Here is a 16,826-nt window from a genome sequence, read left to right on the forward strand (position 1 = left end):
AAATAAAAAAATAAACAAACAAACAAATAAGGTTCAATGAAATGTTTCCAAACTTTGGCTTCCCATCAATCCCTCTAACATACATCAGTCCTAATGGACCAGTGGGATAGGGGCACAGGTGTAGAGGAAGTAAAATAAAAAATTAAACAAGATAAAATAAAATATTAATAATAAAATTTCAAAACGGTGAGGCCAATATTGAACTTGTAATCTACAGAACTGTAAGATAATTAATTTTGTGTTGTTTTAAGCCACTAAGCCTGTGATAATTTGTTACAGCAGCAATAGAAAATCAATAGAGTACCCTTTGAAGATGTCAATTATACCTAAATAAAGCTGGTAAAATTTTTTTGTTAATTTTAAATTTTAAAATGTTTAAATAAAATAAAACAAATTTTTAAAATAAAATAAAATGTTGCCAATCCGAGTTTTGTGAACCCTCGAAGAGATGATCAAAAGGAAGTTAATATGGAACTGGAGAAAGGCAGAGTTGAGAAACAATCTATAAATTAAATCCTGGTAAAGACGAATGTTGCCATCACGAGAAAAGTTTTCAAAATATCGTTGTGGAAACATCAGGTGAGTAACATTTTTGCCCAGCCTTAACTATAGTCAAAGCACACTATCAATGAACTGAACTGGGACTCAAAATTATTTAATAAGAGGCTAAAAAAAAAGACACAGTTCTTTATATTTCTTTATTTTCACATACACTCTGGCTAAAAGAGCAAGAGTACACATCAACAAAAAATGGAAACAAGGCTTTGGCTGAAAAACATGCACTCAACAAGTCATGTTAATAGCCAGACAAGAAGAAAGTCAGCTTTGTAAACTTCTATTTCATTTGATTCAGAGAGAAACTTAGCATGAATTTTAAAAGTAACAAGAAAATAAAGTTTGAAATCTTTTACTGTGGGAAAACATTAACATCTTTCTCAAAGAAAATAACTGTTTTGAAAAGTGACCCAGTAGAAAAATCTGGAAAAATCAAGAAGGTTAAATTGTGGACCACTTGGAATGACATTCCTTCGAGCATACTTAAAAATTGTTTGTGTTCCCGTGATGAAAAAGATTGTCATGTCCCCAACAACAGTAAATTGATGTTCCTTGGAATAGAAGTCAGTCTCTACCTTTAAAAATATATGCCTTCTCTGAGGAAACTCCTATATCTTGTAGCTTTTTTACATTCTGGACAATTAAATGGACTCAGGTCATAAATTATGAAACTAATAATACCACTGAGGTAAGCAGCCTGAAAGCATTTGCAATATATGTACATATTCAATATAAAAATCCTTTATATATTTTTTTAATCTGGCATTCAGTTTTGAAAAATTCAGTCTCATATGCCATTGTGGTATATTTCAAATGATACCTTCAAGTCAATGATTTCTTTCGACTGCAGTAAAGAAGATATGGCAAGAAAAATGCTGCAGTGCCATCTTCTGGGAGGACATTTAAGAAATCCCTTAGTTGTAGTTCCACAGCAACAATTGACAGTGTTTCTGTTTGTAGGAAAGAATATCTGAGTTAGAACTGAAATTCTGTCTTTCATCCTATTCTCTTATCACTCAACCAATTAGAAGCTAATTCAGGTGACAAGATGTTATAACTACAAGAGAGAGAGGAAAAAACCCCCAAAAAACCAGTCTTTTAAATCCACAGACTGCTTTATGGTCCTAACAACTTCTTATTTATTCTTTCTAGAATCATTTGTAGGAAAATACAATCAATTGAACACTGTTTTTAATGTTAGGACTATATTGCAGCTGATTTATAAAGACTGTTTGCTAGGACAGGAAATACTATTAATTGTTGGATGACATTTTCCTAAATCAGTTCCTCTCTATTATAAGATTTTTATGTTATTAATAAGCACAAATCTGTTTTCAAGACCATTTACTTTTTTTCTCAAACTACAAACTAATGTGTTCTAATGAATATTTTAAATATTAAGGAATTTAGTAAACATTTTTGTAAAGGTAACTATGTAATTTTATGATTCTGTTGTTTCTCGATGCATGCATGCTGCCCTCTGCTGGGAAGAGAAGGGAGTGACATTTAAGAACAATGTTCCCAAACCTTCTTCAGTGCCATTCTGTGTGTGATTCTTGCGTGCCCACCACTTATTCTATTTGCAGAGTAACCGAAATATAAAATCTCCGGCTCAGGTGTGTGTGCATCCGTCCAAAGTCATCTGTCCAATATCCAGCAACCTAAACCATCCCTTACACAAAGGAATGACATGCTCTTGTTGCTAAAAAGTTAATGAATAGTGTGACGTATGAGAAAGCTCCCTAGCTCTGGAATTGTACAGACTCGGGCAGGGATCACACTCTTCTACTTATGCTCTGGGTGACTTTAAGAAAGTCAACCTCCTCGGTCTTGGTTTCCTCATTTATAATGTAGTGGTACCATCTGCTAGCTTCGAGTCCTTTGTGAATTAATTTAAAATACAATGATGCACATCTGACACAAAACAGAACTTTAATAAACAATAACTGCTAACTAATTTGTAAAACCCATGAATTACCAATGTTTTCCTATCAAACTAGTTTATTTTGCCTAAATGTGGAACCTGTAAGTAGTATCCTGGATACAAAAAACTGAGGTGGGGGCCAGTGTAAAGTAGGTATAGAGCCAACAAAAATCTTGCCACTGCTCTATTCTCCTCTTCCGCCAACTAGTGAAAGGCTAATACAGGTTACAACTCCAAGAACAAGGTCAATATCTTAAATCCATAGAGTACTTTAAATCCTCCAGTGTGTCTAGAAAATACGTGTCAAATGTTGAAAATAGTTATTTCTGGCTGGTGAAGTTTAAAATGACTTCTTAAACTTTGTAATTTACTATAGTACTAGAATTTTTATTAATAAGCGCAGCTCACTGTCACAAAAACAGTCATAAGTACTGCCTTGAAACAAAGAAGTCAACCACTAACCCCAGTTTCAATGGCTTTGCATTAGTGCAACAGTTCTCAACTAGTACAGTTTTGTCCCCCAGGGGACATTTGGTGATGGCTGGAGACATTTCTGTTTTAACTGGGCAAGTGCTACTGGTATTTAGTGTATTTAGTGAGTAGAGGCCAGGGATGCTGGTAACATCCTAAAATGCACAGGGGACACTGACACACAAATTATCTGGTCCAAGATGTCAGCAGTGACAAGGTTGAGGAACACTGCATTAGAGAGTAAGAAATCCAAGCTCCTAAGCATATTATGTAAGTCCCTGACCTCCATCTCCAACCTCACCATCTTGCAATTTTTGCCTAACATTTTACTCTAGAGTCAGTCCTGAACCTCCCATTAGTCCCAGGCAATTAAAAAAATTGGCTTGTTTCAGGATACTCAGTAAGTAGCAGACTTGAAACTCAGTTCCAATTCTCCTAATTCCAATCCTGGTCCCTTCTTGGTATACCACAGCTGCCAACAGAGGGACTCCCCATGAAAACGGACCTGAGGTTATTCAGGTGTCTTCCCTTCAAATCAATAAATAGTTATAGAATACGCCGTATGGAGAAGCACATTGCTGGCAAGGAAAGTGCAACATGAAAAATGAATAAAACACTATACCAGCTCTGGAGGTATTACAATAAAGGTAAAATCACACACAGCATTTAGTACCATAAGCCACACACATACATACATGCACATGTGTGTGAATACACACATATTAAAGACACAGAAAAATGGAACATTTGGAGGAAAGATTACGGGGTAGTTATGAGTTTGTGGGTGTGGATCAGAAAAGGATGAAGAAAGAGTCGTTTGACTAAGATAATGATGTTACCGGGGTGTGAAGATGTGGGCTATCTGCACCGGAAAGTGATCGACCAACAAGAATAATCAGTTCAAATTTATGTGATAAATTTGATGCAGATGGGGCTGGGCAATCAAACACCTGACACTTCCACCTTCTGACAACTAAAAAATCACGCAGAGAGATGGGTAGGACAAATAGTATAAAGGCCCCTCCTTGTCTTCCCAATCACATACATACAACTTTACTTAATGGGGATTTCCAGAAAAACACCATCCAATGGCCACTTGGCTTTGCCTAACACTTTGAAAGTCAATTCCCTCAGCTGGAAAATACAATTACAACACTGTCAACTTCTAATATTTTATGCACACTGGTATCAATATAACCATACCTTTGTCATCAGGCCAACCATTAACTGGTGATATTAACACACAAGAGTAGCGAAACTGATAACCATATAGCTATCAAGATTGATAAATGACTATGAATTATAAAAATTCAAACAATAACTACCTACGCTGTAAAATACTGCATAATTTAGACATACTACACTTCTAAATCTTTGAGAAATTTATCATTCCTCAGTACTTGCTTACAATTATGATTAATAATGATAATAATTTTAATTTCCTACATGAAGTAAATTAAGCACCCAGACCATTAATATAAAATGAACTTTAATGGCTATTCCAATTTTTAAAATACTGAGGCTGTGAGTTTCTCTGACTGTGATAATTTGTTAAGTGTTTGGAAAGATTAACTTAAAAGCATCAGCTCTAGAGCTAAAAGGGATAAATGAATATCAAATGTGGTGGCGGGAGCACACATGAATGTTAAAAATAAGCTCTCCAGTTGATTATGCGAAGACCCTCTTCCCCACACTTGAGAATCACATGAAAAACTAGAGACAGCAAGGCTTCAGCCAGTTATGGAAATGAGTACCCTCAATTCAATTTATAATCAAGCAAAAAAGATTATTTTACCTTTTAGTGATGATAAGTAAAGTTGATATTTCTCTCCACCACATTTTATTCTCTGACAAAGTTCAGGCAGCAGTTTTTTCCACCACAAAGTCTATCTTAGGGAAAAATGAATACTTTTTAAGTTTGATGCATTTTACATTCAGATTTCCAACAAGAAGAAAAAGATTGTGCAGGGAAGCCCAGGGCAAAAATACATCATCTTGGTTAAGGAACAGACTTTGTTAGAACAGTCTTCTGCTTAAGCTAGAACATGAAAGTCAGATCTGTAACTTGAAAATCTAATAATATATACACTGTACATATGTACACCGCTATTTTCAAGAAGAAACATAGACGTGTCTTGTTTTCATCTCTTAGGTAGCAAGAAAGTTCTGAAGTCAAAAACTCTTCTAATTTCTAAAGACCAGATAGTCCACAAAGAATTTTCCCAACATTTATTATGTTTTCCAAATCTTCAGCTAATAGCCTACTTCATCTCCAAACAAGAGACCTTTAGTGAAGATAACATACAAGCACCATAAATTTTAACAGCGTCTAATGGTACTCAAAACATGTAACATATATGCTCTTTTAACCCACACAGCCCTGTGAGGTTGGACTGGCATAATTTGTCCCCATTTTGCAGATAAGGTGACAAGATTAACATTTGATTATCACTGATAAAGCCTAAAACCGTAATCTGAAAAGCATACCCGATTCTCTTCTTTCAGTTCATGATTAGCATATGGGATGACTGCCTCCGGGCATCTCTCTAACAGCCTGTCTATGCACCGTTCGTACTCTTCCAAACGCGTACGACACAGAACATGGACACTGAGGCCAGCAACAGTGTCTTCTGAGAGTGGCTCCAAGAATGGAATAATGGAAGCTATGTCAAATGAAGGACCACATATGAGAGACTATGAACAGAAAAGTGAAATGTTATGGAATGAGGCACCCAAAAAACTAAAGCACAACATACAGAACAGTTTTTAAAAAGAATAAATCTCACTTGCCAAAAAAAAAAAAGAATGTAATTTTAGAGCACGTGCATATATTTACTTAGTAAGTCTAATTAGACCAAAGTATTAAATAATCTTGAAAACACCTCTAGTTTAAAGAAAAAAAAAATCTGTTTAATACAAAGCTATGATTTTTTAAAATAACATGATTGTGTTTGCTCTGAATAGACTGTAAGTTTAAACTAATGCGAATGCTTTAAGACTCTATCCTAAAGATATAATCAACATGGTGGTCAAGATTTATGTCCAATGATGTTCACCTCAAGAATATTTATAATACTGAAAAACTAGAAGAAATCTAAACATTAAATAAGAAGGGATGGGGCTTCCCTGGTGGCGCAGTGGTTGAGAATCTGCCTGCTAATGCAGGGGACATGGGTTCGAGCCCTGGTCTGGGAAGATCCCACATGCCGCGGAGCGACTAGGCCCGTGAGCCACAACTACTGAGCCTGCGCGTCTGGAGCCTGTGCTCCGCAACAAGAGAGGCCGCGATAGTGAGAGGCCCGCACACCGCGATGAAGAGTGGCCCCCACTTGCCGCAACTAGAGAAAGCCCTCGCACGGAAACGAAGACCCAACACAGCCATAAATAAATAAATAAATAAATAAAATTAAAAAAAAAAAAGTTAAGGATGTATCTCACATATCTTACAAAAAAAATAAGAAGGGATGAGTAAATAAATTATGATAAATTCAAATGATGGAATATTTTATAGCTATCAAAATTGCTTTCAAAGGACAAAGGACAAAATGCTCACGATAAAATTAGTAAAAAATCTCAATACAAAGTTATATTCAGAGCATGATCAGTTTTATAAAATCTACATAGGTACATGCACATCTAGAAATGCCTTTGGAAGAGCGTCGAAATTTGAAACAGAGACCAGTTCACTGGAATGGGAGGACAAAGCCAACTTTTTTTTTCTTTTTCACACTTCCCTGTATTTTCCAAGGTTTCTATAATAAGCATGCACTACACATAGAATCAAAAATAAAATGTAACATTTAAGAAAACTACAGCAATCGTTAAGAACTTAATAATTTGTATCAATACCATTTGCTACAACCTGAATGACACAGAGCAGCTATTATTTCAGTAGTCAGAACTTGACAATATTTTACTTTTAAACATTTAAACTATAAATACTACTTTTGATTCTGCCACCAAAATAATCTCTGCTTTCCCTTTCTTCTGGATAAAAATGAAATGCTCATATCCTGATTTTCTTCTTCTTGTATCCTTTTTACTACAGCATCTTCTCAGACTCACAGGAGGATATGGAACATGAACTATCCATTTACAGTCAGCATCGTGATTTTACTCCAAATATCTACCAAGGAATGGCTAGGAGAATAAGGTTGGTCCCTTTCCTTCCTGAAAATTTAACATTCACCTTCATCTGAAAAATTTCCTGACAATAAGAGAGCAAATATGAAATAAGGTGGTTAAAGTGAAATGAGTCAAAGCTTGGTACAAAATGGGTTACCCATGAACTTTTAAGTAGTTATATCCATATCATCAAGAAGTTTAAAAATGAGAAACACCAGAGAATTCCTTGGCGGTCCAGTGGTTAGGACTCCGCACTTTCACTGCTGAGGGCGCAGGTTCGATCTGTGGTCGGGGGACTAAGATCCCAAAGCCACACAGGGCGGCCAAAACAAACAAAACAAACAAAAACCCTCAAAATAAGAAACACCAGACAACACATATATCACTGGATAAAAAAAGGCCCACAGGTTACTACTACTCTTTAAAATACTCTTAGTGTTGTCTGCTTCTTAGCAGTGTGTTCTTTTTTTTTTCAATATTGGAAATGGACTCTCCACCCCCAACACAGGCACTATTTATTCCTTTTTTCTGATCTAGATCCCTCATGCTCAGCTGACTGCAGGGCTGGAACCCACAGAATTCTCTACACAGTCACACCTGTGGCTCTAAGATGGGTGGATGGCAAGGAGGCGGGGGGAGGGGACCAGGACAATTCTGGTAAAAGGCGGGGCATTTACTAGTTACTGTGTTGTTCTGAATAGTGGCTTTTTGACACATAGATGATCTATAGATTGTTTTTAATTCTTGCACAAATATACTATTACAGTGATTAAGAACAAGAGACAAAGATTTATATCGTGGTGGTGAGTTGGTGGGTAGAGGGGAGTCATGCAATTTTGAAAAAGCTCTCCAAGTGATTCTGAACTGACCCCCCGTTCCTCTAGGTAAGAGCAGGTGAGATCTTTTTGTTTCTTGATAGTTAGTTTTTTCTTAATGACTAAGACTAATTGACCCCAGATAATTTAGAAAGAGTTATAATTAGGAAAAGGATTTAGAAAAGTTTAGACTGACTAAACTTTCTATCCTTTAATGGCAAGGATTCCCAGAAAGAAGATACCCTTTTTATTTATTTATTTTTATTTTTTACAAATTTATTTATTTTATTATTATTTATTTTTGGCTGCCTTGGGTCTTTGTTGCTGCGCATGGGCTTTCTCTAGTTGCGGCGAGCGAGGGCTACTCTTTGTTGCGGTGCGCGGGCTTCTCATTGCAGTGGCTTCTCTTGTTGCAGAGCACGGGCTCTAGGTGCACGGGCTTCAGTAGTTGTGGCTCGCGGGCTCTAGAGTGCAGGCTCAGTAGTTGTGGCGCACGGGCTTAGTTGCTCCGTGGCATGTGGGATCTTCCCGGACCAGGGATCGAACCTGTGTCCCGTGCATTGGCAGGCAGATTCTTAACCACCGTGACACCAGGGAAGTCCCAAGATACCCTTTTTAAATACCTTAAAATGGATTCTAAAGATCACTGAATTATACTTTTTCAAGCAGAGATTATAAATATGCTTTGAAGATTTATCAGGGGATATTTAATAGCACTTATTACAATTAGCATTTTAAATATGTAATTAGTACATACATTATAGGAGGGCAAGGTCTTGCCTGCCTTGTCCAATGCTGTACATCAATCACATTTACAGTACATGATTGAGGAATATTTGTGGAATGAACAAATCTGAGACTAAGTGCTTGGCAGCCTCTGTATCATAAGGGTACTAGAGATAAGAACCAACAAGAACCTTCTTTGGCAATTTTTTTAAAAATGTAAGTAACTCCATTCCTGGCGACATCACAGGCTGTCTAGAGGCTAAGACTAAGCAATATGGTCTCTTGAGCTTCACATCCTGCCACCCCATCCCCAATTTGACATTTTGGTTTCTATAAGCAATAACCACACTTCCACTAAGTTCCCAGAGTAAATCAGGGGTTACAAACTCCAAAGCTTAACAAGGCCAAACCAGATGACGAAAACCAGATGACGAAAACGCACGAAGGCGGCTGGGTATAAGGAAAATGGATGCCAGACACTCAGCATCTGGACCAGGGAGACACGGAGGTGGAACTGTGGCAGACAGGACAGCACGAGCACTGCCCAAGGAGGGGAGCCAGTAGGTGGCTCCAACCTTCAGGTCTCGGGCAGTGAGGGCCCAGGGTTACTGCTGAATGAAAGTTCTGCTGAGTTTCTCAAAGAGAAACTTGAAACTCAAAATTCTGAATTTGAAATCTCAATTTTCATATGTTGGCAGCTACACTGGGAAGACCAAACACAACAGATGTGGGGATTATACTCAGTCCTTGGGCCACTGATTACATTAAACAAAATCACATCCACATTGAGCCCAGCCCAATCCACCAAGTCAAATGTGGACTTTCTTTCTCATTCTCAGTCAAAAACACTCACGTTCAGAATTCTTGCAGGATGGTCTACATTCTCTTGATCATATTTCTTACTTTAAAAAAAATCCTTTCAGGAGCCAGATAAGCTAGCTACTTTGACCTATTTCCTATAAGACAGATAGTAGTGCTTGGTTTGGGCTAGAGGCCTAACCTGCGTGAGTGAACACTAAAATAAAAGTGAATCTCGTCAATGAAAACACCGCGAAACATTTGCCGTACTTTCATTTCACAACGTGTTTTCAAGCACATCCTGAGAATGAGGCAAGAGTCACAGGACTTGGAAGCTCACTCACCGACTGGCAACAAAACCAGACTTCCCGTCAGCAGTTTCAGGCAGAGGCAGGAATTCCCTCCAGAGCTCTTGAGTATGCCTAACTATACATTCTGTCTCCAGAATTATACACTCTAAATTAACTGGACACCCAGGGTCTTACCAAATTTAAGTCCTATACTATATGGTAATATGCATATTCATAAGAAAAGGAGGCATTTTTATTTACCTGTAATTTTGAAAGGTCTTCCATATAATTTTTATCAGCCAAGGATTCGGATGATATTAAGACATTAACCCACGGACTGATTAAGCCATAATGACTACAGGTGTTTATCTAAAATGTAAAAGAAATTTATCATAAACAAAAATACAACAAAACAAGACTTTCTTCATCCATCCCACAAACAGTGAGCAATCCCTAACATTCTGCCATGTCCCAAAATTAGGTATACATTTTCCTGGTAATGGGAAGAAAGTCTTAGAATGTATTCCCCTGGAAAAAGTTTTAGTTTTGCTGCTTCTCACTGAATAAATCCTTACTAAATATTTCCTAATATTTTAACTTTCAAAAAACTGCAAAGAGGCACTTTCTCACAAAAAGGGCAATACTTCCTTTAAGCTAATTACACTCAAAAAAAGTTAACAGTAATACTGAAAGTAATTTTTATTTCTACTACTTTCCTTGAGAGGCAAAATCTCTTCCATAAGTTCTCAAGACAATTCCCATAAAGACTCCCTTATTCAAGCAAACCCACATTAGCCACTCTGTCACTATGAGGGACAAAGGGGCTGCCGGGGGTCAGGGGGGAACGGGAAGGATAAGAGTAGAGTTGTTAGGGCTGCTGCAGACTGCGGAACAGCTCTTGTCTGTGCAGCTGACAGGAAATGCAAGTCTGGTAAGGAAGTCTCTCTCCCACAAGCCTTCTGCAGTTCCTCTCCCAGCAGGGAGGTCTGCAGATGTCTCTTCTCTCATGTTCCACTTCATGACTGTCGCCTGAGGGAGCACAGATGGATTTGGGGAAAAGCCCTTTCTCCCACACTTTGGCTACTTAAGTACCACTGTAGGTATAAGTAATATAGGAGCAGTAGAAGGCGCTCTTTAGCATACAGAAGTGTTTAAAATGTGGGCAACTTCACTCACAGACAAGTTTTAAATGTATTTTTAACTCTTGCTTTAAAAAGATATCCGGTAATACGAATTACGACTGATTTTATGCCATTAAAAATAAGAAGGGTCAACAAAAATTAAAATAAAAAGAAAGAAAGAAAAATTTAACAAAAACATAAAACACACACACACAAAAACAAAAACAAACAAACAAAAAAACAAAACAAAAAAAAAATAAGAAGGGTCATTATCATAATGTGTAATGTACATAAAGTTTAATTCACTGTCCTATTCCATTATCTTACCAGGTCCTCTGATGTTCTCAATGGTGTGGTGTCAGGTGACTGCCTCTTAGATAATCTCCAGATGTACTGTGATGTGAGCTTGAAAAAGAGCTCCTGAAGTACCACATCCGGGACACATGCTACCAGCTGAGCTTCCCAAAAGTCTACTAAGAGCTGAGGAATCGTATCTTCATCTTTACCACAAAGCACCTTGAGAACAGTGAGACAAGCCTCCATAGCTCAGATAAATATAGGACTGATCAAGTTACAGCTGGTCTGAACAGCACTCCATCATGTGGGCCATGTATTTAATAATTTATCAGTAGCATTAGTGCCGTGGCAAAAGCGAATTTAGACAGTTTTAACAGACTCCAGGTTGCATGAACGGAATTTTTGTAGATACATTTTTTTAATCTGTACTTTTATAAGTGGTTATGTGTAAGTTTCATTTTTCAATAAACAAATGAAAACTCACTTCTCTTATTCTGCTCCCCATCCCCCCACCAACTTCATCAGGCCATCCAGAACAAGTACATTTTCAAAGTGACAAACCTTAAAGAAGGAATCTGCTTCTTCAATTCCAATTTTGTTGTTCTTCTGTAAGCCAAGGACTGAAGCCACAAGCAATCCAGGCTGAGTCTCCTTCAAGTGAACTGCAAATTCAGTTGGAACAGTCTGTCCTTTCCTCTGTTGAATCAATAGCCGAGGTTCCAGAATGAAGCCACATACCAACTTCATCTTCAGATAAAAAAATATTGAGGAACAGAATAAACATTGCATTCATCTTGGAAATACACGCTAGTGAATTCAAGAATCAATGATAAGCCATTAATAATTTATTGTAATCTTAATTTTTTCTTTACAAAGACAAGTTCTAAGGACATCATTGGTAACTGTCTTTGTAGAAGTTATTATTACTTAATTAAGCATCAAGATGTCCTATTTTGTAGACAGCTTTAAATTTAGGTCTATATAGGATTTTTCAAAATTATGAAAAGAAAATTCATCTTTCTAGAATTCTACTCTTCAAAGTAGAGGACATCTCAGTGTTGACTTGCTCTCCTCATCATAATAAAATGTGCCATTTGTACAGCAATAAAGCACTCCTGCTCTTTTTGGTTAGACCTGAGACATAATAAGTGCTCAATTAATGTCATTTCTTAATTTCTTCCTCTAGTGATTAACTTTTTTGGCTTATGTCCCTAAATGGCCTCTCTTCCAAGGGGAAGCTACCTTTTCTTTGATACACCATTCAAATGCCTAATCTCCCACACAGTCATTTGTGATCTTCTCAAATGCAGGCTATTTCTGCAACTACTGGACTCCTAAGACTCAAGGTTAATAACTTACTTGCTGTACTTGAATATACATCACTGTTCTGTTTTCAGGGACAAACCACACCACCCCCTCATGCCAGGTCAGACTGTCGGCTCAGGGCAGAGCCTGTGTACTCTTCAGTGCCAAGCACTGTGTTCTGAACATACCTGACACTAAGTTGAAAACTCTTTGGATACCCACTGCTGCCATTTATCTTTCATTTTTCTTTTTCATTTGCCAAATCCAAAGCCCAAGCACTCCCACTTTGGGTCACTTCCTTTTTAATATTAAGTCTATTTTCCATTACAACTAAGAAAAAAATGAGCTACACAGAAGCCAGAAGAAAACTAAACACCGCAGGACCACTGAGTCCTATTTTAGCTTGCTGTTAATACCAGGCAGGGCACCGTACCTCTGAATGGCTTTTCATTTCATTTCTGTGCATGTCAAGATCTCTCATTTTCAAAGCCATTGCTGCCTTGGTCAACGTCACTAAGACTGATGAAAATCCAGAAGTATCCAGCTTCCTTAAATAGCTTATGGCAGTTAAAGGATCAATATTCTTCATAGAAGGACTACAGAGAATATGGGGCAGTTGCTTCGGCTCAGCGACATAAAACATCTGAACCACTTTTGCTGCCAATTCCTTTGGTGAGCGTAAACGAGAAATAAGAGGTCAGTCAGCCGATAGAAAGCAACAAAATCAGCAAAAAAAAAAAGGATAAAAAGCCAAGATACAAACATTCCAATTAAGATAAAATTACAGTACTATGCTTCGATTTAAAAAGAGAGTTGATGGTGATAGCGTGGGAGAGCTGAGATGACCTAAAGTGATCTCTTTGCTGAGTTATAATGAAGAAAAAGCAGGGAAAGTGTATACCAAGTTGTGGCCAGCATTTCTAATTTTAACAAGAGTTCAGAAGAAGAAAACAAATGTTGGATTAAATTATACTCAAAAGTCCATTATAGAAAATTACTGCTTAATACAAAATTTACTTATATTTAATGTATAAAATATACTTAATATTTATAAGAGAAAATTTCATTTCTCTTAAAACCTTAAAACACTTGGTATCACAATACCCAACTTTGCATATTGGCATTCAACTCTTTAAAAATACATGAGGGGCTAAAAATGATCCTTAATAATGTCTGAAGGTTGCTGGGCCAGGATTTCATAAGGGAAACTTTGGACACCTGGAGAGTGGGGCAGCTAGGGTTGTGACAAGGGCTGCAGATGAGAAGGCGGCAGGCAAAGCCCAGGTTCTATGTCATTTTTCTAAAGACATGCCACTGTCACATTGGGCAGGTCACTCAACCACAGTGGACCACACCCCCCTGTCTATGTAATGAGAAAGTATGAGAAGATGATTATAAGTTCTTTTCCAAGCTGTAATTCTGAGTATTATTAATGAAGAAAAGGGCACACTAGTTACCTTTTTTAGGAAAAAAAGACTATAATGCCAATGAAAAATACTTGGAACTTGATTTCTCAACAGAATTACATAAAATAAATTGCTAAAATGAAAAATTAAAAATATTAGATATAACTAAATAGAAAACTGTATTCACTTCACTTAATTCTTCATCCAGGTTTTCATAAAGTGAATGATTAATGTAAAAGATTAATCCCCTCTCGTATTTCTGCGATCCATCCTCTACTGCCCAGTCCACTCGGGCCAAAACTTCAGCCACAGACAAACCAGACATCTTATAGTATGGCAAGGCGAGGTGGGAATACTGGGTGTCAAGCCTAAAGGGAAGGAAGTAAAAAAAAAAAAAAAAAAAAAAAACCACTTCAGATTTGTCATGTTTAAGTTTGGATGTCTAACACATTTAGTAATAAAACAGATCATGATTTCCAGAAGATATAAATCTCAAAATACTTTTCTACGGCCATTAGGAGTTGGAACAAACTCCGGAGTTTTGTTCTGCAAAGTCATTCTAATTAATGTAGCTTCTTTTTGCTTGCTCATAAGAAAAACAAAAACAATTCATTAAGTGAATTTTAATATTCATAATGTGGCTCTAAAATAATGGTGTTTATAAGTAGGAAAAGTCTTTTATTAATTTATAATGACTCCCATGGGTCAAGTAAGCCTTGGAAACAATTATATATGAAAAAAAGTATAAAGATCATTCTAAAAAAGAGAAATCACTATTGATCCTAGTGTCCTTTTGTGACATCATAAAAGCACTGACTACTAAGATTAAAATCACAGAGTGTCCAACTAGTATCTCTCCCTTAAAGCTAACAGTAATATGGTCGTCTCAGGGATGTTCACTGGTCATGCCCCACCCCCGCCCAAAGGTCTGAAAAGAAACTTCAAATTCCTAAATTAACTGATGGGAGACTCACGAACTGCTCATCTAATAAACTGTAAGTCCTTGAAGGCAGGCAACAGGTCATGTTCATCTCTCTAAGCTTAGCCCAGTACCTGACCCACAGGATGTGCTAAACAAATGCTGTGGCATGAATGAATAACTAAACCACCTCCCCTCATGCGTCCTCCCATTTGTCAGGTAACTGCCAGAGGTGGAAAAGTTAGTAAGCACACCTGAAGCTCAGGGTGGCTTCTCTGACAAGTTTCCAAGTAGCAACACCAACCTGCTGTAGCAGTCTCCAAGGTGCCCACAGCTTTCTTTAAATGCTTCTAAAAGCTCTGCTTTTTCTCCAGGTTCCAGCTGACTGGCATCCATCAGGGCAGCTCTCACTAACAGGTGAGCCTCGCTGAGAAGGTGGATGCAGCTCTGCGTTTTTGCAGTCTTGTAGGTGTTACTGTAGTCTACCTAACACAAAAAAGGCAAGCAGCTAATGTTGCTGAAGACGTCTCCCCAAAGTTTCCCAGTTCTTAAGAATATCTATCCAGTTGGTTACTAAAGTCAATATCTGAACACATTAAATCCTAAAAAATAAAAAGTGGTTATTTATCATTCTGATAAGGCCTAGCTGAAGTGGTTTTCTTTTCCCCCCATGATCTATGAGCCAGTTTAACACACACATGATTGTAAATATTCTCTTGTTAAACAGTGCTAATCATTACAGAAGGTACAATTAATACTGTAATACTAATAATACTGTTAACTTAGCAATAATTTGATCACAATTTGATAAGGCTAATGAACATATCTGAAAACCTTAACTTTATTTTTAAGTTCTATGATTTAAATCTTTCTCAAATTCAGATTGAGTATGCTTCCTTTATCTTAGTTTCAGTCTGTGAATTTAGGTTCTGCTACATCTATTTCTGTAACTCACAGTGGGCTTATAAAAATTATCACTAGCTAGGACTTCCCTGGTGGTGCAGTGGTTAAGAATCTGCCTGCCAAGGCAGAGGACATGGGTTCAATCCCTGGTCCGGGAAGATCCCAAGTGCCTTGGAGCAACTAAGCCCGTGGGCCACAGCTACTGAGCCTGCGCTCTAGAGCCTGCGAGCCACAACTACTGAGCCCATGTGCCGCAACTACTGAAGCCTGCGCAGTCTAGGGCCCGTGTGCTGCAACTACTGAGCCCGCGTGCTGCAACTACAGAAGCCCAAGCGCCTAGAGCTCGTACTCCATGACAAGAGAAGCCACTGCAATGAGAAGTCTGCGCACCACAACGAAGAATAGCCCCTGCTCGCCGCAACTAGAGAAAGCCCACGCACAGCAATGAAGACCCAACACAGCTAAAAATAAATAAAATTTAAAAAAAAATTATCACTAGCTAATCTGAGTCAATCAGTATTTTTAGACTCCAATAGGCAAATCACCTAGATGACGTCGAAGACTTTCAATTAAGCAAGACTGAAAACACAGAACAAAGCTGATAAAATTATCAGCATTAAAATGCCAGGGACAAATCAGGCAAAACCTTCACCCAATGACCAAAATTAACATTACTAGTGAAGGGCAAATGAATATTCTGCACCTCCCAGTGTGATACTCTGAGAAAGATACGTCACCTACACAATGTTCTGGCCAAGAAGAAGAGTATACAACCTGAATCTAATCATGAGAAATGATATGAAATGAAAAAATAAATTTTTAAAAGGTGGCGGGGGGAGAAATATTTTTCAAAACTGTCTGTTATAAAACAAAGAGTGGAATCTAAAAATACAACAAGCTAGTGAATAAAACAAAAAAGACACAGACTCACAGATACAGAGAACAAACTAGTGGTTACCAGAGAAGATAAGAGAGGGAGATTAAGAGGTACGAACTACTACATATAAAATAAATAAGCTACAAGGATATATTGCACAACACAGGTAATATAGCCAATATTTTATAATAACTACAAATGGATTATAACCTTTAAAAACTGTGGATCACTATGTTTATACCTGTAACTTATAATATTGTACGTCAACTATACTTCAACAAAAAAAAAAAAATT

The 16,826-nt window shown here is 37.5% G+C and overlaps 2 protein-coding genes across 8 annotated transcripts in view; one reads left to right on the forward strand and one right to left on the reverse strand.

The window, feature by feature from the left end:
* Positions 1-11,344, forward strand: part of LOC309629856 (ceruloplasmin) — a 70,082-nt gene extending 58,738 nt beyond the window's left edge. The window contains exons 19-20 of the mRNA XM_082394326.1: positions 6,999-7,103; positions 11,156-11,344. Coding sequence (XP_082250452.1) covers positions 6,999-7,102 — 104 coding nt within the window. The 3' untranslated portion in view covers position 7,103; positions 11,156-11,344. The remainder of the gene's footprint in view (positions 1-6,998; positions 7,104-11,155) is intronic.
* The window catches only part of HPS3 (HPS3 biogenesis of lysosomal organelles complex 2 subunit 1), a 51,810-nt gene continuing 35,668 nt past the window's right edge, over positions 685-16,826 (reverse strand). The window contains exons 9-17 of one of the 7 annotated variants that reach the window (XM_082394333.1): positions 15,057-15,238; positions 14,021-14,201; positions 12,861-13,094; positions 11,684-11,869; positions 11,153-11,341; positions 9,966-10,073; positions 5,438-5,644; positions 4,746-4,836; positions 685-1,536 (exon numbers count right to left, since the gene is read on the reverse strand). In XM_082394333.1, coding sequence (XP_082250459.1) covers positions 1,343-1,536; positions 4,746-4,836; positions 5,438-5,644; positions 9,966-10,073; positions 11,153-11,341; positions 11,684-11,869; positions 12,861-13,094; positions 14,021-14,201; positions 15,057-15,238 — 1,572 coding nt within the window. In that variant the 3' untranslated portion in view covers positions 685-1,342. Of the gene's footprint in view, positions 1,537-4,745; positions 4,841-5,437; positions 5,645-9,965; positions 10,074-11,152; positions 11,342-11,683; positions 11,870-12,860; positions 13,095-14,020; positions 14,202-15,056; positions 15,239-16,826 lie in introns of those variants that run through there. The other 6 variants (XM_082394329.1, XM_082394331.1, XR_014245272.1 and 3 more) reach the window with 6 other exon arrangements.

This window comes from Balaenoptera borealis, assembly GCF_965194805.1.
Source record: "Balaenoptera borealis genome assembly, chromosome: 5".
NCBI classification, from domain to species: Eukaryota; Metazoa; Chordata; class Mammalia; order Artiodactyla; family Balaenopteridae; genus Balaenoptera; species Balaenoptera borealis.